Genomic DNA, 24,170 nt, shown 5'->3' on the forward strand with positions numbered 1-24,170 from the left:
TCAATTTGTCTGTGTCTAGGTAATGGTTTATGGGGTGGGAGGGGAAAGGAGGCTTCGAAGGCTATGGTTCTGTGAGAGCCCTCTGACGGTGAGCTGATGGTTACAGTGAAAAAAGCGTGTGTGCCTTTCTGTGTCAGTGGTAAAAAGACTTGAAGCTGTGTCCTTCTTGTTCTGTGCCCCCTCTCTCCCATGTGTAAGCTTCCTGAAATGGGCTGTGCTTGTCTATGTGCGATTAATTCAGTGAGTGACCAGTGTAGCACAGCTGAGGGTGCCCCTGACCCGTCTGTCTGCCAGAGCACCTGGAAACAGGCCTGGGGTTGGGCAGAGAGAGGTCTGGAAGCCCTGTACATGTCTTCATTGGGGTGCAGCGATGCTGCAGGCACAGCATCTGGAACAGCGAGACAACCACTCAACCCATCCCACCTTGAGGATGGGAAGTGCTGAGGTTATCAGCAGCAGCCTTCCCCCTTGCCCCTCTTGCCAGTGCCTGTTCCCAAAAATGGTGAGGAGCTGGCAGAGACCGACACTTCTCAGGAAAATTTTGGCCAGGCTGGGGGAAAAGGCAAACTGTCTGTAGCTGTCCGAGCCTTCGTGGGGGCGCTCAGCCCTCTGAGTTGCAGCTGGCCAGGGCCCGCAGTGCCCAGGATGACGGAGTGAAACTCCTCCCTTTCTCTCCCCATGCGGAGCTGAATTCCAGAGCAGGCTGGGAGAGCGAGGGAGCGAGCTCTGTGCCAATCCGCCGCGCTTGGCTCGCCTGGGACACCTCACACTTTTGCCATTTTTGGCCAGAAAATCTCTCTCGCTCAGACTCGGCTGTTCTAATTATACATTTTTGTTTTGGGAGCGGGGAGATATTCATGGACTCCGACCCTGAGGGCTGTACTGCCAGCTCCGGAGGGGCGGGGGTAGCAAATACACAGTGCTGCACCTCCTCTCCTCTTTCTCCCCTCACCCTCTTCCCATCTTTTCCAGTAGCCAGTTTCCCTTCCCTGAAATATTTCCAATCAGTTCCCCTTTGTGGAGCAGAATTTGATGAGGGACTGGTCCTGCAGCGCGGACACGAACCCAGAGCCAGCTGAGTTGCCCACGTCTGGGTGCTTCCTGCCCAGCCGTGCGAGGTGCCACAGCCCCTGCTCCTTTCCCACTCACCTAGGAGCTGAGTAAATTTTGGCAGAATGGCTGGTTTCAGCCAGAAAGCTCTCCCAGGGGCACGCTGTGCTGTTGCAGCGCATCAGGTGTGCATCAGCGGGTTACAGCAGAGCGCGGCAGGGACGGGAGTTTGCTGTGAGCCGGGGCAGCGCCACGCACTGTGCTCAACGGGGGCCGAGCCTGCTTTTCAGATCACTAACCCCTTAAGTGGGACCTGTACTTAAAAGGCACCCAGCAAGCGGGTGTGTGCACACACTGTGTATGTGAAGTGCTTGAGATGCTGCTCTGAAAGCTTTGCAAGCTGGCAAGCGCCCAGGAGCCTTCATCCCAAACTTGCTGGAGCGGGCTGCTGCTCTCCAAAGTTTACTCTGCGTGGCCTGGCCCCGCTGGATGCTCCCCGCAGCACTTGGGCCATGCTTGCCTGGTCTCGGCTGCTGTTTGCAGATCCGTGGGGGCCTCATTGATCCTCTGTGGGGTGGGCAGTGCTGGCTGAAAAAAAGCGAGATGCGTGCTGTGGTGGGGAGGAAAGAAAGGAGATGATGGGAGGTAGGAGAGGGGCTCAGTGGTCCTGCTGCAGATGGGATATTTAGCGCCCTGCTGCTGAGCAAGGTGTGGGGGTGTCCAGCAGTGACAGTGCAGAGCTGTGGCAGCCAGTGGGCATGATGAAGGGATTCAGCCTGGGGGCCTGAAGTCTCCCAGGTACGAATACAAAAGATAAGGAAATGGTCAGGGATGAGATGCCAAGTTGGTCTGTGCATGTGTAACTGTGTATCTCTCCTTTTATTTTGCAGCCACTGTATTCATCAGATACTGGAGAGTGTGAATCACATTCACCAGCATGATATCGTGCACAGGGACTTGAAGGTAATATTTCCTCCATGCCACAGAGGCTGAGGAGAGCAGCCAGGGGATCATTGGAAGAGGCAAGACAGGAATAGTGTGTTGCCAGCTGGCAGGGCCTTGTCTCTCTCTTTTTTTTTTTTTTTTTTTTTTTAATCCCCCCTCCACTAGAACCAGGCTCAGAAGTTCCTCAAGTACAATTTTCATTCCTTCAGATTTTTCTAGAGGGTGTACTGAATTCCCAAACAAGTTTTGTGTCTTCATGAACTTTGTCAGCTCTCAGCCTCTCCGAGGCATCTCCAGGATGGGGTAGTTGTGATCTCTGGGGAGCAATAGGCTTTCAGAGGAATTTGGGTAGGATTCATTATAATGAAGGACACTTCCTAGTCGGCTGTTGAAGAGATCTCTAGAGACCTGGGGCACTCTCTGTTCAATCTGCCAGGATGAGTTTGTCTGCACAGAGCATGTATATTTTTATTCTGCACTGTTGCCAACCACATGCCATTGGGCTAGGACAGAGATGCACAACAAGAATTTTTCATGTCATATCTTTCTTCTCTCATCAGTAAAAGCATTTAATCTAAAACCCAAACTGCTGGCCAGTTAAACCCTGCGTGAATCGGCCACTTGCCACATTCTGACACATTTATAGACCCAGAGCCCCCGCAGTGGAGTTGCTTAAACTCCCTTCCCACACAGCGCCAGCTGTACTGGGAGCTGGGCAGGCTCCAGAACGAGGGCTTTGTGCGGGAAGTCTGCCTGCCCTGCGGCCCTCGCTGTCCAAAGTGGGCATGGTGATGACCACCAGCGGCCCAGTGAAATTAATGCAGGACGACACCTGCTAGTTATGTTGGTTTGGGATTGTGCATAACAGAAAGGTATAAAAATACTTGGCCCAGAACAAGGTGGAAAAGTGCTGTGAGCTCAGTGGCAGCGTTCTCCCACAGCCTGGTCTGGGGAAAGGTGTCGGTGCCCATGGCAGGTGATCTTTAGGGTCCCTTCCAACCCAAACCGTTCAGTGACTGTCCCAGTGTTTTGATCTAGCAGACAGCTGTAAACCTGTAGCAGTTCTGGCAAACTCCCGTGCAGCACTGTTGGCTTTTTGATTTGGAGCACTGTGGAAAGGTGAAAGTGATCTGCGGGATGGCTGCCGTGAGTTATAGCTGACACCTGCTTTGGGAAAGGCAACCTCCACGAGGCATTGCTGCCCCAAGTTAGGGCCTCTGTGAAAATAGGTCGTGTTTTCATTAGGGACTGGTAAAAGTTTCCCTCCGCATCCCGCGCTGATACACGGTCTGTTTTGCTTCCCAGATTTTGTTTGTGTGAAAGTTGTGAACATGTTTAAACTTAGCAGTTGCTGGACACTCCCCACTGTACTTAACATGTTTTCTGTTGCTTGCTCCAATTCACTGAAGCTATCCAGGCCCGAGGAGTAGCCATTCCTTTTAGCAATAAATGATCCCATGCTCTTTATTTAATATTCCAGTTCTTTGCCAAAAGCTTGGCCTTTGGGATCAGCATGTAATAACTGCAGAGCTTGCTTCATGTGAAGTTGTCTCTTGCACCTCCCTCTCATAAGCTGTTTGGCTGTCATGCTCTTAAAGAACTTCAAATATTGAGCTGCCCGTGGGGACCATAAAAAATTGGGGAATGCATTCACATCCTTACCAAAAAGTGCTTGAAACCTGAGACAATCCATATGTTGGCAAATGTGCATGGATAAGCACCCTTAGCCTAAGGTGTTTGTAGCTGTATTTTAGAAGCAAATAGTGCTTAGCTAGCATAAGCCTGACCTAAATTGCAGTGTTTGAGGCCAAGCCCAGGTGTGATCTGAAGTTGGAAGGGATTTCCAGAATACTTCATTGGCCTTCAGCTTTAGGGACTTGTTTACGCTGGCAAATTTTCATCAACATGGTTTGCTTAACCCAATCTTTGCCACTTTCCGTATGGTGAAAAGCCAGTGGCATCAAAATGTGTTGAGACCCAGTTCCCCTTCCTTCCATGCTGCTTATGGCAAGGCTGGCCTTGCCTTCAGAGCAGAAGCAGAGCATGTGCCCAGTACTTCAGGGCAGGTGAATGAGGAGAGCCTCTTGTTCCTGTCAGGCAGAACAGGATGGGAGGGTTGCCGAGGGATGAAATGGTGAGCAGGCTGTGCAAAGAAAGACCTTCACCGCGTTTGTGGAACTGACATGAAGTCCTGTTTCTGGATTTCTGGGCTTCCATCTGGCCAGGTTAAAAGCTCAGGTTGATAGGAATTGCACAAGTGATCAGAAGGGAATAGGATCAGAAGTCCCATTTGTCCTTCTTTGTCTCCAAGTTGGGTTTCCTGTTGAGCTGTGAGAGCCACCATCTTAAAAGCTCTGGGGTTGCAAAGGCTCTGTGGTAACGAGCTGCTCTGGTGCTTTGGGGCAAGCTGCTGACTGTCGCAGTACAATTTTTGGCTATGTGGTGAGGCTTCTGCTCAAGTCTTGCACTGGTACTCCACGGTTATGATTCAAGTTGGCTCCATGGTGGGGGACCCACGTCTGTCTCCCATTCCTGGCATATGAGAGAAGTGTCAGGCGGCCTGTATAATAGGTGGCAGTGGCAAGATAGCGTATTTAACACTGCTGTAAATAAGGACTTGTAGCATGAAAAAAACAGCTTACAAGAATATTCTGCTGTTTTCCTTTTGCCAATTTGAGGCTGAGTTTTTTTCCTGTAAGGGATGAAAGCTACCGCCTAGCTAGATGATGCCTTCCTACATTACAGCTCTGTATTTGGCAGGCCTTATTAGCATCATATTTACTTTTCCAGTGCCTTGGGGACTGTGTAATGTTCATGGGGAGAAACATCACTGTAGATTGTATCTGCTGCATCCCATTCTCCCCCCTCCCTCCTCCCCTCAAATTACTTTCTGCAAGGATGACAACAACAAATTTTGGGTCCTGTGTTGCAGGAACTGTACTGTCAGTGCCCTCTGGTGTCAGCATGTAATGTATGGGCTGGGCTGGGAGAGACTCTGGCTCCTATAAAGGATTTTTGTTAGACTTGGGTGTTTTCTGCAACTCTAGGTCAAGGCCATTTGTTACTGTTGTTTTGTCTTCATCTGAACAGCTTTAGTATGTGCCTCCTATCAGCAGATTGATTTTAATGATGTGAATACAGAGGTGGGAGGCTTTGAGGATATCAGTCTTTCATTCTTACCCCTGTTTGTTTTTTTTTTTTTCTTCTTCTTCCCAGCCTGAGAATTTGCTACTGGCAAGTAAATGTAAAGGTGCTGCTGTCAAACTGGCTGACTTTGGACTGGCTATAGAAGTGCAGGGAGAGCAGCAGGCCTGGTTTGGTAAGAACGTTTGAGGTTTCCCACTTCTGCTCACCCCCTTCCTGGAGACTGGTTGAATCACCCCCTCGCTGAGTGTTTTCTCTCAGCTCTTCCAACACGCTTGCATGTATTTGGCATTGCTACTTTTCCCAGCATCCCAGCCCCTAGGTCCTTGGGCATGAACTTAGGTGCAATACAGGAAAGAATATGATAAAGACAGAAAAAAATGGTCTGTGTATTCCTCCATTTTTCTTGTCGGTGTTCAGTAGATATTAGTGTCAGAGATGAATGCAGTTGCTAAGTTTAGACCCTGATCCAAACTTTCCTGCTACTTAGAAGCATAGAGATCTGGAATTTTGTTTGGTCATTTTACAGAAATGCACTTGAACTGACTTTCTCAGGCACGTTTGGATCCGACCGTATCCATGTTTAGGTAAAACATAATTAGAAACGAGACCACCTCAGGCTTAATGTTAGCTCTGAGACTCTGCAGTGCTGCAGAGATTCTGACGAGATGGTGGCTGCTCTCCGTCTGCCCACACCGTTTGGGAACAGGGTGTGTTCCATCAGTGTTTTAGCACTTTCACACTCCAATCCAGTAAATGTAACAATGATAGGAAGCAAGAGAGACGTGTAGCATACAGGGTTGTGCCCAGCTGGCTGACATGGTCCCTCCTTGTTTTCCATTCTTCTTGCAATACATAGACACTCAGCCTCATCTATTTTTCTTTACTTTTTTTCCCCTTTTTTGTCCCTTTCTGTTGGTCTACCTAGATGTAGCTTTAGGAAATATGGGGCGGGGATGGTGGGTTTTGAAATTTTTTGGTTACCATTAGTTGATTTTGTGATACGGGAAGATACCTCTTAAGCCTGAGGATTGTACTTCATGTCATCCCTTCCCTGGCAGGGTTTGCTGGCACTCCAGGCTACCTCTCCCCTGAAGTCTTAAGAAAAGATCCGTATGGAAAACCGGTGGATATATGGGCATGTGGTAAGATTCTGTCAAAACATTTTATTCTTAATTGACACCTTTTCATGTAGAGGAGCAACTCCTTACAGTATATTGCTGGGAGGGCGTGCAGTGCTGCTGCTTGTTGGGTGGAGAGGTGAAGATGCTTGAGAATAAGCACCTTGTGTAGGTGGAGTTAATACTGGAGCCTGCACTCATTTGATTTCTGGCTCCTAATTCTTTCCTTAGGCCATCCATCAGCTGTGTGAGACGCAAGAGATAGCACTTTCTGTGCTTTGCAGAGTCAGTTGTTTAGGCCACTGCAGCAATTTCCTATTACACTAACTGTGTAGAAAATGAAATACTGAAAAGAGCTGTAAATGTATCTGAGACAGATAAGTTCAGAGATATGCGATATCAGTGTTGCCTGACATGGAATAAATGGTTCTCTGCAGGCTGCGAGTGTTAGTTTTGTCAATGACATTTGTCCCAAGACCATGCACAGCAAGTGTCTAAAAACTGATTCCTTCCTAAAAAGTCCCTTGCTGCACAGCGACCCCAGGGGATGTGCCTTCATTTATCCTGAGAGCAGCTGGGAGCTGAGGCTCACCGGCCGTGGTGGCGGGGGAGGAGGGTAGAAGTACACGATGTACCTTGTTCTAGCTCCTGGCAGCTGGGGTTAAGAGCTGAACATGTAGTGCTGAGATGAGGTTCAGCAGAGGAGAGCTTTGTACTGTCTTTTAGTACCTTAGAAAACTAAATATGATGGCAAAAGATGCTACAGAGCAGTGATTGCCTTGGGGACTGTCAAGAGGGAAAGTAGATGGGCTGAAGGAGTACTTGGCATATTAGCCTAACCATAGTGTATCTGTGTCTCTCCCTCCCAGGAGTGATTCTGTACATATTACTAGTGGGGTACCCTCCCTTTTGGGATGAAGATCAGCACAAACTCTATCAGCAGATCAAAGCCGGAGCCTATGACGTAAGGGCACTTCCTTGCTGAGTACCTGCATGGGTGTAGAAGCCATCCAAAACATGGCCTTGTCTTGGCGTCCAGCAGCAGGCCCCGAGCTGCTGTGCAAAATGATGTTTGGCGTGTTCACACACCTCGTCTTCACAGCCTGGGATATGGTCCCGTTGGGGACTACTGAGAGGAGCCGTGGACAGCATCACAGTGGGCACTGAGACGTTGGTTAGGGAAATGCAGAGCTGGAAACGCAGATGGTGGGCACAAAGCAGTGAAAGCATAGCCAATGCTAACACTTCAAGGGAAGCAGAGGGGATGTAGAACGAAGAAGGCTCTTCATCAAGGCCTGATTAAAATTGTTGGGAACTGTTCTGAAGAACTTATTCTAGCAGTGCAGAGTGTGGAGCCCAGTGAGGCGGCTTCGCATGGTGGGAGCCTTTGGGAGGAGTGGCTGTGGTGGGGTCGGTGTGGGGGGTTGGAGGCTCTGGTCAAAAGCCAAGCGCTTCCTGAAAAAACTTCCTGAAACAGCTCTCAGAGAATGGCAGAACTGAGGTGACTGAATGAGGGGAGTAGCAAGGAGATGGGTGCTAGGGAGCAAGGGTTATGCGGGGTATGGTCTAGGTAGAGCAGCTTGAAAGTCTGCCATGAGTTCTTCTGAGTGAAGAGAGGCTTGGGAGGGAAAAAGGAATTCCTGGAAATCTTAGCTCACAGCCTGTAGATGTGTGTTCAGTGGAAGCTGGGGAGTTCATTTTGTGGGCTGCCTTGGGGCTTGTGGGGGGAAGGGGTTGAGGTTCTGCTGGACCTGGGCTACTTCCCAGCTTCTTTGCTTTTTTACCGTGAGAATGGCTGTACTGGTGAGAACAAAGGTCTGCCTGACCCCGTGTCCTGGCTCAGTGGCTTCCTGAGTGAAAGAAAAGTGGTGTCTTTGTATTTGATAGCCTTAAATAGACTTGTGGTCTTCTCTTGCCTTCCTGCCCCTCTCGTTCCTGTGTTCTTTCTGTGTTGCTTGTTCGTGTTTGAAGTGTTCTTGCACTAATGATATTGATGCGGGTTTTCAAAGCACTTCAGGGGTTAAATAGCCAGCTTTTTGTGTAAGTCATGAGGAGTGAAGTGCTGGATCCCAGTGCCTCCAATACTTCATCTACCTGTTGCTTTTGGATTCTTATCTATAATGAGCTAATTACAGTAGGTTCTTCCCCTGTTTGCATGTCAGAAACCAGCTGAAGTTTTACTGATGCTCGTGACCCTGGTGTCCTTACCCCAGCACTGGACTCTTGTGTTGTCTCTTACCCGCAGAGGAAGTGACAATCATGTATTGGGCCTTGTGCTGTAGGATAGGGATTCTTGCAAGGCATTTCCAAGTTAGCGTGTGTTGGGGGGAAGCGTTGTGGCTGAAAGCTCAGTATTGCCATTTCTCAGTAGCCTCCTTCAGTGTTTGCAGAACAAATTGGATGATGCTTTGCTGCTGTCTGAGGACGCAGGAGTGAGATGACTGAACATGATGGCTGTGTTTTTGTGACCCAACGGAGCAAAGTACAAAGTGCAGGAGAAAAGAGATGGGATAAACTTTGTCTCAGTGTTGTAGTACTATAAGGAAGCACTCTCAAGACAGATCAGTCTTCGCCCCTTGTAAAGACGGGACTGTTAACCCAACAGCAGATTCATCTTTGTGGTCTTAAGTTCACCTTTGATAGTGCAGTTGGTTCACAGCAGCGAGACACACTGCATTTAGTATTGGCATGCTGTCATCTGTACCACATACCAGCATCTGGAGGATGGCATAAGTATCTCATCATTACTGGAATTACAGGAGAGAGCAGTTAACCCCTCGTGGATGATCAGCAGCTGAAATACTTGAGATTCTTTTCTTTGTTTCCATGCTTCTGTGCTCTCGTCCCCCCTTGCATCTCTCTTGCTCCCCAAGTAATGTTTTCTGGTGTAGTAGACGCTTGCAAACAACTTGCTGGTGCATTGCTGCACCTAGGTGGCTGGTATTGTTCCAGTATGTTGTGTTTTGTGGCAGGGGAAGGCATACCTGATGGGAGTCCTGTGTCAGTGGTTATTGCTTTCACAAGGTTTTGCTGTAGTGTTTGTGATTTTGCATATGCTGTTATAGCTTCTGAGCATGGTGGAGGAAAAGCAAGGTCGGGTGTAAAAGGTAGTACTTGTGTTTATGTCAGAACTCTGTTTAAAAGATTTATGAATTTACCTTGACTGCTGAGTATGAAAGAAGTTCAAAGGTGTTGAGTGGTTCCTAAAAGGCTTTTTCAGCTGTTAATTTTCCTGCCTGTCTCTGGTGAATGGTAGAGGTGTGTCCTGCTGTCCAGTACCATTCATTTGCTGGATTATGTATAATTTTTATTCAATGTGGGTTTTCCCCAAAATGTATAGTTTTCTGTAAAGATGTTAGCCCTGATATTAAAAGGGCAAAAGCTGGATTTCAGCTGTGTAGGAGGGAGAATTTCTTTTGCTTATAGGAGAAGATATTTTTAGTTCATCATCTCTTCCTTCTTACTCTTTTAGTTCCCATCACCTGAGTGGGACACTGTGACTCCTGAAGCGAAGAATTTGATCAACCAGATGCTGACGATAAACCCAGCAAAGCGCATCACAGCTGACCAGGCTCTCAAACATCCATGGGTCTGCGTAAGTGTTTTTCTGTATTACAGATTGATTTGTGGTTTACTCTGAACTGACATGCCAAGAAGACTTAGCTGCAGAGGAGCCCAGAATATTTTAAATCTTTCAGATTGTGATTTTCAGATGCTGACCTTCAGTAAGCCAACTTTGTCATGCTGTGGTGCTTTTATTGCCACTGTAGGGAGACGAAATGCCGTCTCCTTTGAAAAGTTTGGTGAATATCTACAGTTTCTGTTATTCTCCACATCTTCTGTTCCAATACATATCATCCTAAAACATCAGATGGAGTTTGGCATCAGACAGAATATTTTAGGAATATTTTCATCATCTCTACTTCAGCTTATTGCATTGCATCTTTGCAGTGTTGGAACGTTTCCACCGTGATGCAGCTTAACTGGCTGTAAACCTGACAGCAGCAAAACCTCTTTTGCTGTTCTTCCCATATAGACGTTGCATTGCCAGACCCCACGCAGGGGTATTTTTCTTGTTTTGTGAAGTTGGCGAGGAAATCCCAGAATGCAGCAGGGAGCAGGCGTAGGGAAGGGCAGCAGCGGCACTCTTTTATCTCTGCAGGAGGAAATAGTTCCACCTAAGTCTAACCAGATGCTCTTGTAATACCATAGCATACTTCTGCTTTCTAGGATGTGTCTATGTTGCTTAACTCATTTGTTCTTGAGAAATTGTGGCATTTTTTTCTTCTCACCACAAAACAAATTAGCAATTTAACCTAATTTATGTGAACATCTGTGTAACAGTAGTGTAGTGTGAGCTGTCAAGTGGCGAGTTACTTGGAAGTCAAAACTTCATGCTGTACGCTAGCTGAGGCTTTGTGCATCTGAGTTTTTTTCCCTGCTGTGCATGCTTTTAATTAATAGTGGTTTCTTTATATTTAACTTTTGTCCCAATGCCTGTAACCAAATCTCTACGTATTCTAACTCACTCCTGATTGCAATGTAATGTATAATGGTTTAAGAGAGGCTTTCTGTCTCTTGAGTTATCGGGAGTTTGAATTCACTTCATAGCCATTCCAGTCTCTCACCCAAACTGCCTGTTAAGTCTGCTGTTTCTGTGTGCCCTGCAGCTTCCATATACACAACAGAGATGTTCTTACCAGAGATGTACTGCTCCTCTGAAGTAAAGGAGGTGGCGAGTCTTAACATTTTATCTGAATCACTGAGCTTCTTGGCATCTCTGAAGTGTGTGTGCTGACTCTCTTAAGGCAGGGTTGAACAACTGGGCACCTATGTCACTCCAAAGGAGGCTGGATGAACAGTGACCATTGAAGTTGTTAAAGGGGACGGTTTAGCTACCTTCTCCCTCCACACTAAGGTGCATGCTGCAGCAGGTGACTAGCTTCCATGTCAGGATGGAAGAGATTTCCCATGGAACTAGCTGATCTGGGCATTGTTTACAGTTCTTTTGGGTACTGCAGGTTTTCTTCCAAGCAGGAGAAAGGTAACGGTTGGTTTGAACAGTCTGATCTGCCAAGTTAGTCATTCTTCCACTGTCCTTGTAAAGGGAATACAGGCCTGCAGCTCTGTGCAAGAGCAACAGCTCCTTTGGCATTAGTCTCTGGTTTCTTCATGTGCTCTAAATGCCTGGCACCATCAGTCTCTGGTTTCCTCATGTGCTCTAAATGACTGACAACACTTCTGGGAAGTTCTCTTTTTGCTGCTGATGGGATCCCAGTCTACTGTGGGTGACAGGTGTGCATCACTGGCCAGAGGTTGTGCTAAGGTTTTGGCATTGGTGCAATAGATCCATGTTGTTATTCCTCTTAAACACTGAAAATCTTTGTATGCCAATCTGATGCAAAGATGCTGAGGCCTCTGCTAATCAAGCACTTGGATTCAGGGAGCTCGCAGGATGGCTGCCACTCACTATTATTTACTTACTGCTTGGAATTTTCCCTTAAAGGTTGTTACTAATACAATCTGTATCTTTTTCTGCAGAGCTTCCACCTCAGTCCCTCATAGACATGCTGTTGGTTTGACTTGCCATATCAGTATTTTGACCCGTTCGTGTGTCAGAGAGACAGGGAGTGCTGATACTCATCTGTGCTTGTAATAACCATGCTGACTTTAACACTATTTGCTCTTTTGTGATATTTCTAAGTTAAGAACTAGCTGCAGTGTTTTTCAGCCCTGCAGTGGTGGAAGCATCAGCCGTGTCAGTTTGCATGTTTTGGCTTTGTGCAGGTGGAGAGAACTCCCCTGGCTGATTTGGTTAGGGGAAGCTGCTGATTTTGTTCTGTTCTTTTTTTTTTTTTTTTTTTTCCAGCAACGATCTACTGTTGCTTCAATGATGCACAGGCAGGAGACTGTGGAATGCTTGAGAAAGTTCAATGCTAGAAGGAAGCTGAAGGTAAGGATGTTAGTTTATAGGTGTCTTTTGTTTTTAATTCTTTGAATTTGAGCTAAATGCATTCCTAGCAACAGTGTTTTTTTTATGATTAACTCACTGGTGTTAGGGAAGTACCATTTGTGGTACTCCAGTACTGGGTATGAAAGAACTGTATTGAGGAGCTGTGTAGTTTCTCTCTCTGAGGCTGTAAGTTTCCCCTTTCTCCTCTGCTGTATAATCACCTTTTCTATGTCCCTGCAAGAGAATTGAAGGAGAACAATTTTTAAATTTGGGGGATTTTGAGTTCTGATCACTTACTCTTTTCCTCTTAGTTTATCAGATACGTGTAGCTACTGGAAAGCCTCTGGATTGTGTATGGAGCAGCTATTTGTTATCTGAAAACTAGAAAGCAATGCTGTTTCTAAACACCATTCTTGGTGCCATTTTATGTGTCTTAGACTATATCTTGCCCAGCCTCTGGGCCTCTTGACAGGCCGGACTCTGAGAGGTCCTATGACGGGTCTAATGGCCACAACCTGGGTATGCTAGGTCTTTCCAGGGCAGCACTGGGATGCCTCTGCTTTGTTACCTAATTCTCTCCATTCTCCACAGATAGTCTAGCCCCTTCCTGCAGTGAGTGACACTGTTTGTTATCCCTGCTTTCTCTTCCTCACAGGGCGCAATCCTTACAACGATGCTTGTGTCTCGGAATTTTTCAGGTAAGATTTTACTGTTCCCATCCCTTCCCTGGTTTTGTTTTGTGTGAGTCGTGGCATGTTTTAACCGGTCTGAGATTGAGTAGGAGAGGAGTAAACATGCCCAAAACTTGTTGTGGTGTAATGGTGGTCACATTGTCTTGGCTGGTGACCAGTGTGAAAAAGGGAGTTTTATTTCTGAGGAGCACCACATGGAGCTGTAGTCTGGCACGAGAGAGAAGCAAAGTCAGCTGTTACGATATTTTGTAATTTGGGGAAAATTCTAGCTGGTGTTTGTTAGTTTTCCTGTCTGAAACCAGGAGTCAGGAGCTCTGACTCGGTAGTAATGATTTCTTTAGACCTGACGTGGGGAGACAGCACAAGTAGAAATGTTGCTGGGGGGGGGGGAGGGGGAAGAAGCTATTTGAGTATTGTATTACTTTGACTCGGCAAAAACAGGTCTGAAGCATCCAACTATTAGAATTTTCCTTCCTGGAGTCTCAGAAGTGTTTTTCATCCTTTCAAGCTTAATAACTGGCAGTCTGGCTTCCACCCAACTGCATTACGTAGTGCACTTACCGAAGACGCAAATCTCAACATGCAAATCAGTGCTTTTTGGAAGATGATTGTCTTGGCTCAGCACATTTGTGGTGCACTCTTATCTGTGTTCATTTCCATTTGGGTGGAAAACCTTTATTTGCAAGTGCTTTTGGTTTATGGGGTTGTCTGCTTTCTTTGCCCTCACTGCCATTTTTTTCTCTTTTAAAAAGGATGATCACCGAATCCATGAGTCAGATTTTTATTGCACCTGACTCCAGTTACTTTCAAGTGCGAGTCTGCTCTATGCATTATAAGTGATGCTGAATGAAAAGGAAGCATATTAATTTCATCTGCCTGTTTACTGATGGTGGAAACCAATCCTTACATTGTGTGACATTACAATAAATATCTAAGTGGAATAAAAACCTCTGTGAAATCATCATTCCAGCATTCGAAGGGCACACTTATGCATGCAGTCTTTTGTGAAATCAAGGCAATGTTTTTAACCTCCTATATGGATTCAGGTGATTTCAGTGGTGGTTATCAAATTAAACTACAGAATGTTAAAACAAGGTACAATTAAGGAAGAGCCTTTAATAACTTCAGAGTTGTTTTTCCTTGCTTCTTGCTTGAAATTGAACCGATATGAAATCGAACCTACCTAACTTCTATGTTAGGACAGACTGCAAAAAGTAAATGCGACTACAGTCATTCATTTCCCCTTCACTGTATTTCTGATTGTTTCAATTGCAAGGACAGAATCACTTCCTCCGTTCACTTGTCCCAGGATTACGTTATGACAGGACGTGGAAATTATACATTGTTTTCTGAGAAGGATTTTGAAAGAACAGCTGGGAACGCAGAACTGCAGGGCTTCAGCAGAACCTTAGAAAACATTCTTTTGGGTTTACTGCTGGTATGATCGATCTGATCTGTTCACACAGCTAGCTAGTTTTTACTTCACTTGATGATTCTGAAATAGTTTATTTTTTAAACAGCAGTTTTAGGTTCATTTTTAGTCTAGAAATGTCACTTCTAATGAAGCTGCAGAAGTGCTTGGGTAAGAAAATCTCCTGTGGCCCAGATTTTGAGTACGTGAAATGCCTGAGAGAAGGGTTCTCCTTAATGGTGTGTGACCTATGCAGCCGCTTATTCCCTGAGCTAGTATTAAGGAGGAAGAGGCTTGCTCTGCCTTGCTCATTCTTTTGTCTCAGGGGCTGAAGCTGTTGGATCCCCTTCAGTTAACAGCTGAAGAGAAGAAAAGGAAATCCTAGGTGTTCTGTTGTGAGTCCTGCTGAGTTCTCAGTATGAGAGAGCTTTGCTTTGAGTATAAGCTCTGATCCCAGGTAGAGATGCTCTGAAAAACTGTCCAGAAAGAAACAGGAATTTAGATGCAAAGCATTCACAGCATTTGTAGGTAGTAGCTATTCTTAATATCTTGATGCCTTTTGGAAGTGGAGAGATCAGCTTAATATTGTTTTCTTTGCGTGACTGTGTGTAACATAACCTTGATTATTATTGTGGTTTTTTTGTTTGTTTGTTTGTTTTTTTTTTGTTTTTTTTTTTTTTGCTTGGGTTTCTTAATTGCTGCAGTTGAAATACATACATCTGATGGAACTGAAGAGTAATGGCACTAACTCAAAGTCAAAAGGTAGAACGTCCAACTGGGAGCTTGGGATAGAGCTCAGACTCTTCCAATCATGACGGGTCATCCAACTACACTTGAGAAATCCTGAAGCAGTACTTAATTCTTTCCCTAAAGACCTTGAGGGGTTTTGATTTCTCTAATAGAGTGACATTGTTTTGTGGGCCTCTTAAAAGCTGCATTCCCAGTAGGCAGGGACCTGGATCTATGAAGAGAAGCTTTTTCCTGCCTGGGGATGAGATCTTCTAAAACTTCACAGATGTTTTGAGCCAAGAGGAAAATGAAAGCTCATGTGACCCTGGTATCGATTAATTAGGTGAGGTAGTACTATCTGCAGGAAATAGCAACGATGACAGGATTTAAGAGGGTTTCTCCTATCTCCTCTGTCAAACATCGTGTGCCTAGGAGTTCATTCATTTGACAGTGTAGTTTTAACTTGTGCTTAAAGGGTCTGTAGCACTACTTTTTTTCCATCAAAATATCTTTCCTTTGCAGAACAATGAAGTTTCTGTTTTGTGAGTAATCTGTTGCTTGCTAGGTTCCTTTTGTGGGGTCAGCTCCTAAAGGGTAAAGGAATGTGATCTGGCTCCTTTCCCCAGTTACAATATATTCAACAATTAATATGTGCTGTTTGTGGTTCTTTTTAAAATATTGTTTCTTAGCAGCTGTAGGCTATTTATTAAAAGTAGATACAGTTGCATTACTTTGAATATAAGTCAAGAAGCTGAGGTTCTAATAAGGTTTGTAACTCCTGTCTGCTCTGTGGTGGGTATTTGCTCTGCTGCGAGAGCATTGCAGGATGAACTTCAATTACGGGATCTTTGGAGTCACATCAAGGTATGCACATGCTGATTTGGGTGATCACTTGTGACTTCTGATGTTCAGACAATCCAAGCAAGTATTGATGTGACCTGATCTGCATTTGCTTACAGAATACAAAAGTACAGTCGATAAATCAATTGATTAGATCATAGGCAAGTAACTCCTAAATCATCTTCTGAGAAGTAAACATAAATTTATTGCCAGGAGAAAACTGGCAAGGTTTTCAGAGATCCCAGATAGCTGTAGTCTCTGGGGGAGCCTGGATTCATCTATGTAGATGAAATTCTGTAAGAGCCTGCTCCAAACCTAGTTCAAGGTTGGAAAATTTTGGTTTTCATTTTAGAAACACACATCTTCACGAAGTGCTGAGAAATGGCTTTTCTCTGTAAGACTTAAAGCGGACTGCATGAAATCCTTAGCAGTATTTTCCGGACTTTGGATTGCAACTGTTAGTTTAGAGAGGAGTTGTTCCACAAACTTTCATGCTGCATGAAATTCACTTGTCTCAAATGTTGCAGCATGAGTCATGTGTGCTACCCCATGTTCAAAACAAAGCCTAAGGCAGACGTTCACGGTAATTAAGCCTTATGCCTGAAACCTCTGACTGATGCTGAGGTTTGTCTTTTTTTTCTTCTTCTGGGAATTGTCAATGCTCGCTGAAGACAATAATTTTGTGAGGCAGCTTGTGACAATAACTAGAAATCATTACATGTATCTGTAGATCCTTACTGACTTTCCGATGTGAAGTTTTGGGTTTTTAACTAGTTAGATGAGGTTGAGAAAGGCTGGAGGCAGATGCAGGGAGCCGTGCTTTCTAGCTAAGGAAAGAAGGGCTCAATATGCTTGTGCCTGGCTGGTGTAAACTGTGCAGAGATGTTTCTGAGCTGCCTAAAGAGCAAGAAGAAGGAAATAATACAATTAATGAAGTGGCACTGAAATATTTCATTATCTTGTTATACCAGAAGTGTTTGTAAGGCCAAGTTTTTGCTAGTGTGTGTACATACATATTTATGCTCAGATAGAAGCTTGGTCTCTTTCCTTTAATCCAAGTATATTTAAAATTGTGCAGGTAATATATTTGCAGCTTCTGCTGTGTTGTGTTACTTAGGTAAATATGCATTCAGGACCAGAAATTTATACACCTGTTTATACCTGACTGCTGTAAACGCAAACCTCTTGGTGTGAATTCCGAGGATGAAAAGATGGAGGAGCAGTTTATCAAGAAATTTCCAGAGACATTTGAGTAAATGAGTACGAGAGCAATGGGAGCTACATTTCCCAAGCAGAAGATGAGGTCACATTTAATGAAAAATTAAGTTGTCTTTAGTCACTTCTTTCTTTCTCTGTGAAATTGCCTAAGAAATAGGCAGGGATTTCAGAGTGATGCACAGCTACTGCAGTGTGGGCCTGCTGAAGTGATGTACTTCAATAAGTAAACTTACGTTTTGCAACTTCCCAGAATCACATGGATCTTATGTTGCATTTAAGTGTTTATCATTATAGCCTGAGAGCGTACTGCATCATCAGAAATGGCTTTAAATGATTCCCTTTACTTCCATTCTCCTCTCCCTGAGGTTCGCAAGAATTCTGTGAATATCTTCTCTTGTTGTGTTTGCCCTTTACCCTTTCATTTCTTGGCTTGTGAGAAAAAGATTTTGTAATGCTGTGAGGGTGGTGCTCTTGTAGTTTTTGTCAGCTCTTGAATTTGGGATGGACTGGAGCATTCAGTCTCCAGGGTCTAAAATGGATGTTCAGAGCATCCTGACCCTGTAAGTCTGTTATGTAAATGGCTGTACTTGAGGATAAACTTTATCCTGTTGCAGAGATCTGTCAGATTTCTTTTGATTTTCCCCCTATAACTGCTGATGCTCCTGGATGGGTCACAGTTTGCAAGTAGAAACAGATGAGCTCTGAAGACTCATTTCAGAGTTGGTCTTTCTGACATTCTGATAGTGGGAGCATTTTTGCCTAATTAGGTGGGCAATAGATGGGATGGGTGTTCCTCTGCTACCAGGATAGATTTCATGGTTGACTTGTGTGGTCTTCCAGCACTCTATCTGTTAGAGAGGGATTAGCAGAATGCTAATTAAATTAGCTCCTGAAGTCTCGTGCAGTTTTGTGGAAAGTGGGGAGAGAGGAGTCTTGAAAACAAAATCTGACCCACTTTTGCTTCTCTCCACAGCTGCCAAAAGCCTTCTGAACAAGAAATCAGATGGAGTGAAGGTAAGTTCTTGCTTTCCCATTTCACTTTCCCTCCCACCACCTGAACAGAAGGCAGCCACTTCTCTGGTGCCCATCCCTTTATAGGGTAAAAGCACAGCCCTGTCTCGTGGCTTGAATTGTTCTGATCAGTGTATGGTTATGGAGCCCCAGGTGGGATCTTAATGTTCCTCACATCTACCATATATGTAACACAACCAGCTAGGTAAAAATTTTCTTTTCCCCCTTTCTCTGAAGTATGGAGAGCTGGTTGATGCTATGGATTAGGAAGATCAAGGACTTGCTCAAGTGTGACACGTGCCTGACTAGTCTTGTTCTTTTCAGTGCAGAATGCTTCTGGGTATCAACATTGCCAAGAGCAGTTGTCAGTGGCTGATGATACCCAGCTGATCCGATGGAAATCCTTGTCTCTCCCCTTTGACAGATACCAAACGTTGGGGTGGGGAAAGAAGAGCTTTCAGATGTTCCTGTTTGGACAGAATGGAACCAGAGCCTTGTGTTAGAGTTCAGCCAACATCCCTGAGGTCCAGGCACTCTCACATTCCCTTCTGAGGGGAATTATTTTTTCCCCACTTAAATTTCACTCTCAGTGCACGTGGTCATCCTCTTGTTCCTGGAGATCAGACAGGCTATTCCCAAGGCTGTGTTATTGTAGGCTGCGGATTTTTACCATCTGTTACTGGACTAGACAGGGACTTGAGTACCATCTTCCCCTACCTGAAAGAATAACAGTCCTCCACGCAGTAAGAGTGGGTTTGTTCTCCCTGTTTGCATTTCCATTTGAAGCCAAAACCTTTCTCTACAGCTATTAAATGGAATAGGTCATCTCCTGGTTTTGCTCCGTGTTGTCTTCCTTCTGCCCCAGCTGTGGGGGTTGACCAGCACACTTGTTCTCTCCTCTCTCAGCCTGTTTCCTTTGTAATGAAACTATTTCCAAAGGACTCACAATTATAACGAGGCTACTGGAAAAAAAAAGAGATGGTTTCAGAAGACTGGTGTTTATTTTGGGGACTGCCCTGGTAAAACCTGCATTCCTGCGGTTCTGCTAAGTTCTACCCTAACATTGCCCAAGTCATTGGGATTTTTTGCCCAAAAAGCTATGTGAATTTTGCCCTAGCATACTCATATTTTGAAATGTGTCTGCAAGGGTGAGTTACTGTGCCTTTTTGCATATGCCTGCATCTTCTGTACAGACACGTATCAAACACACACGATAATGTAGTGAGTATGTTTGAGCTGTCACATCTGTCAGTTTGGAAAACATTACAGTAAAATCCCAGTGGAGTAAAAATGGGTGATCCCAAATCTTGTAAACCAAGAACCAACAGATAAGTGCTTCAAAATCCCAATGTGACAGGTGAGAAGCAACTGGAAGAGCAGCAGATAACACATCTACATATTTTTTGTCACCTAATTAGAAATAAGTCTTTCTTAGAATTCTTGATTTCTAATATGCTCTCAGGGGACGTTACTTGGGTAAAGATCTTCCAGAAACAGAGAATATTCACACTGGTGTTGAGGCACAGCTTCCTGGTCATGTAGTCGCAAGGAGACCTGTATGATTGGAAGAGGCTTCCAGTTCATAAGAAGAGTGTGTTGTGAGATTTGGGTAGAACACAGCATCTTCCTCTGTGAAGGGAATAAAACTGGATTTGCTTTTCCAGCTGACTTGAAGTATTCTTCAACTCTTCACGGTGTGCGTTGTTCCTTATACATAAAGGAACAGTTCTGGTGAATTGGATGCTGGATTAGAGAGCACAGCATTTTCAGTACGCAGTGAAATGGGTTGTCCTCTGAGAACCACTTCTACTTCCATTCTACTTCTGCATGGCAGTGGAGACCTGCAGTCAAGTGTATGCAAGAAATTTCCTCCTACGTGTTAGAGCAGTCCTGTTCTGAGGTATGAACCTGAGTGGTGTCCGGGAAGGGCATCGCCTGGCACCACACATGCTCATCTTGAGCTTTGCCTTTTCCCCAAATGGCATCTATCTTCAGGTGGGGCTTTTGAGTCCTTGTTTCAGTGAGCCTTCTAACTCAGAAAGAAACTATATATTTCCTTCTAAAGCTGGTGTTTTGAGTAACCCTGTTGCTTAAAAATGGAGACCGTTTAGAAGTACAGGTCCCTTTGCTGCAGTGCTCAGGTTGGATAGGACAGCACGTAGTGGCCTCTGTGTGTAGTAACTACATTGTGCACTTCTATTGAAGGACTTCTGCAACTACAAGTGTATCTCCTTCCTCTGCCTTGCTGCCTCCTTGTAAGGTGGTGTTTCCCAGTAGCCATACCATGGAAATACAGCCTTTTACCACTCCATTTGCTCATCTGAGTGGCACTGCCACGCTTGACTGCTGTGAAGCAGTCCCTGTGCCAGTCTCTGGTTGGTGGCCTCACTGTTGTGACCAGCCTGCTTTTCAAGCATTGTTTCTCTTGCAGGAAACGTTATCTTAACCACATTGATTTTGTCAGAACTAGCTAGGGTGAGAAAAAACTTGTGCTAGTGATGGGTTCAGCTAAGATCATCTGATCTTGCATTGTTTGTAGTGAAGTATCTTTTTTTTTGTTGTTGCCTTTTGCAATAATGCAGAACCTAGCATGACTTGAGCAGCAGATACACTCTCAGCTTTGTGGTATCCTTTTCCCTCCCACTTCCTACATAAATTATTTTACATAGGATGCAGACTTAGAACAAGCACTGCCTGCTCTATTTTCAGCTGTAGTGTACTACTGACCACGTGCCATGTGGCTAGGCTGTTTCTCATGTTCCCACTAGATATAGAGACATCTGCTTTTCTTTTTTTTTGAAGTCTTCTTAGAAATTAATTCATTGTGTAGATTTGTAAGAAAATGTTTCAGTTTCTCCATTGATTTTATCTGGTCCCGGCTGGCTGTGCTCCAGAAGAGTGTTGTTGGAGATATCCACACAGTAGATGGAATGGAAAGAGTATTTGTGCCATGAACCGATGATTATACTAATGTAAAAAATTAATGGCTTTCAGCTTATTGAGAAGAAAGCACAATCGGTTTGTCTTAATTTGCTTTTTATTCAAGGTATTTTTTCCTATCTTCAGCTGGTATTCAGAAATATCTATGCTAGAGTCCTACATTATTTCACAAATACAGTAGGAATTCATGCTGCATAGTGTTCACTGAGTTTGAGTGAGGGCTGTGTATCTTTCTTGGTTATTATTCCCAAGAACTTCATGCACACGTGCATTAGTGCATATAGGATGCAAGGTGCAGGAGGTTGTTGCTGGTTTAGCACAAATGAGAAGTGATGCACCAGCCACATGCGCTGATAAGAGCAGTGTGTTGATATGATGTTAGCTGTAAGAACCAAACACAGGTTTTACTTGTTTCTGTAGGAACTGACTTTAATACTTTGCTTAAGCAAGCTTAAGATGCTGAAGCGATGGGGATGCATACATTTTACTTGCCTCAGACTTTTTTTGGGAAGGGGTGGGGGGGAGGCTAAAATCAGAAGGTGAGGGCAGGAAGGAAACATTTTTATTCCAATGTAAGCGTGCCCACAGTGGGATTATTTGGATGAATTTCTGTATGGATGACCTTCTCCTCTAGCTAATTCCTTGTGTGTCTATTTGAGGCATTCCTGGTTTTCATTTTGCTCTGCCGCTTCTATTTAAAGTACTAATTCTGCTAATTGGTAGATATTTCATCAGCTTGGTACTTGAGAACTTTTCCGTTATCTTAAATAATGAATGATTTAAACTGCCTTGAATCTTAAATTGTCCCTGCTCATCAAACCTTTGTTGGTAGTGCTGCACTCACTTTCTTCAGGCAGAATTTGGATCCAAGCTGATGGAGTAGCAACAAGAGGAAGGCCCAGGTTTTATACCCAAGGAACATGCTTTTCTGCTTTCAAATCCAGAAAGTGAGGCTAGAAGATACTGGGTGACGAATTGCAGAGCCACCTAACATGCCACCTATCTTGTGGCCAGCACTGTAGGTCCCAGGTATATATAATTATGTATTTTAAAGATTCTAAATTTATGGGCAACATTGTACAGCTGCCATTTTAAAAGTTACTTTACTTAGTTTCATATAAAATCTACTTGCTTCCTTGTTCCCTTTCTCTCTGTAATCTGGATTTGCCATTCCCTGCGAGGTGAGGGAGGGGTTAAGGGATGGGCTGGGGCAGACAACTGGGTGAAGATTAAGGACTCCTTCTGATGAATGGCCTTTCTCTGACCTTGTCAAGGTCTGGGCTCCCTGTGGTTGGTGTCACAGTCCTGCTGTTGATTTTGTCTCTGGGCAGCACTTCAAACAGTTGTTTTCCTTTTTCTTCTAAAGGGGAATTTCCCTTCCTGCTAGTGTGAGAGGATGAGTTTGTTTCTAGTTCTAGGAGGGCCTGTCAGTTCCATCTTTGTAATCAGAATACATTAATGCACAAAGTGCTATTTTTAGTGAAGTATATAATTGTAAGTATTTTAAAATTAGATCTTCTCTAAGCTCTTTGTCAGTTTCGTCTTCTTTCCGTGTTTTTTTTTTTTTTTTTTTTTTTTCCCTGAGCACTTTGGTTTGAGGATACAAAATGATACTAATCATGTTTTTCAGACCCAGCGTAATACTTGATATAAATAGAAACTTGTGTAGAATGCTATGGGATGTAAAAAGGTTTAACAGCATTCATTTGCAATGCTCCACTAAATTTGTTGACTTCTTACCTTGTCTCTCTGCTGCATGCACACAGTTCTCTTGTCCAGTAAAAGCTGACTAGCACAGCTGAAAGGAGAACACAGCTGAAAGAGTAAAAATCCCGATTTTGGTGTGAGAAGGTTAATGCTGTAATGTTGTAAAACCTTCCCATCATCTCGTTTAACTTCAAAGAGGCACCAAATACCATTTGTTCTGCTGCTCATAAAGAGTATTGCTGTAAACATACATCTTATGCCTGGTGGGTACCAGCCTGCCTACCATTTGCCCAATAAAAAGCACGCGGGGAAGGCTGGAATGCTCTGTAAGCTGGCATTGCTGCCCAGAAAGCAACTCGAGAAAGCATGCTTTAGACAGAAGGCACAGTAGCAAGGTGAACCAACAGGGAATCCTCAGAAAATTACCTGTGCTGAAATCTGTAAGGGGTCAAGTAACATCCATGCAGTGATCAACACAAGTTAATGCTTCGATTTCTGTCTGCGGACATCTCGTGATCTTTAAGCTATGCTGTTTAAAGGTGGTTATGCTGAAGTGAAATGAGGAGAACCCAAGAGGACCTGAATGCCACAGTTTTTGCTGAGTTGTTTTATGCAAGATGCTCAGGGAGCCCTTCAGATCTGTGTAAGTGCTGACATCCAGTAACGTATTCTACCCACCTTTGATGCATTCAGGCTTTTCCCTGTATTGTTGTAATGCATGGAAACTGCAGCTGAGATCAAGGGTCCAGTGTGCTTAGCACTGTGGCAGTGCCTAAGCAGAAAATCCCTGCCTCTTAGCTTACAATTTAAATAGACAAGCTGACAAAGGGCAAGAGAAAAGGAGGATTCAGAAACTTGAAATGATTTGCTCAGCATCACACAAAAGGACTAAAGCAAAGTCCTGAAGTGACTTTGCTCTGTGTAGATAGGAATGACAGTTGCAGCAAGTATGGGATTTTAACTTGCTTACACTCTCTTTCAAACTGAGGAACTGCATGCAGACAACTGAAATGCAAAAGGCTTTTATAAAAAGGTATCCCTGTGAGGTGCCTAGAACTGTCGCTGAGATGTTGACTGGAATCACTCTACTTCCTATAGCCTCTTCTAGTACATATTACATTTTCTGTAGGTGCTCAGAGTAGTTTACACTGGCTCTTTCTAGTACTGCAGCTATGCTGAGGATACAGTGATTCTTCGGGGCGTGTTCTGTCATCTGGTGACTTCTGATTATTACCTAAAGCAAGATTCTTCTGTAAGCTTAGTTGCAGAGAATCTGCTCCTCTTTCTGAAGTGACCACCTGACTTCCACACATCAGGGAATTGAGAGACTGGCTTGCTGTTAGTAATTTCCATGTGTATATTTTGACTTAAGTTTTGATGCTCTAACACTTACTGTGTTCCCATCCTTT

At 44.4% G+C, this 24,170-nt stretch overlaps 1 protein-coding gene across 11 annotated transcripts in view; it reads left to right on the forward strand.

Annotated features, from left to right (window-relative positions):
- CAMK2G (calcium/calmodulin dependent protein kinase II gamma) overlaps positions 1–24,170 on the forward strand; it is a 109,735-nt gene that overhangs the window by 63,750 nt on the left and 21,815 nt on the right. For all 11 annotated transcript variants that reach the window (XM_084290047.1, XM_084290045.1, XM_084290049.1 and 8 more), the window contains exons 6-13: positions 1,941–2,013; positions 5,212–5,314; positions 6,201–6,284; positions 7,130–7,224; positions 9,733–9,855; positions 12,130–12,213; positions 12,869–12,911; positions 18,077–18,117. In XM_084290047.1, the coding sequence (XP_084146173.1) occupies positions 1,941–2,013; positions 5,212–5,314; positions 6,201–6,284; positions 7,130–7,224; positions 9,733–9,855; positions 12,130–12,213; positions 12,869–12,911; positions 18,077–18,117 (646 nt within the window). The remainder of the gene's footprint in view (positions 1–1,940; positions 2,014–5,211; positions 5,315–6,200; positions 6,285–7,129; positions 7,225–9,732; positions 9,856–12,129; positions 12,214–12,868; positions 12,912–18,076; positions 18,118–24,170) is intronic.

The sequence above is a fragment of the Netta rufina genome (genome assembly GCF_964035555.1).
Source record: "Netta rufina genome assembly, chromosome: 7".
Taxonomy (NCBI): Eukaryota; Metazoa; Chordata; class Aves; order Anseriformes; family Anatidae; genus Netta; species Netta rufina.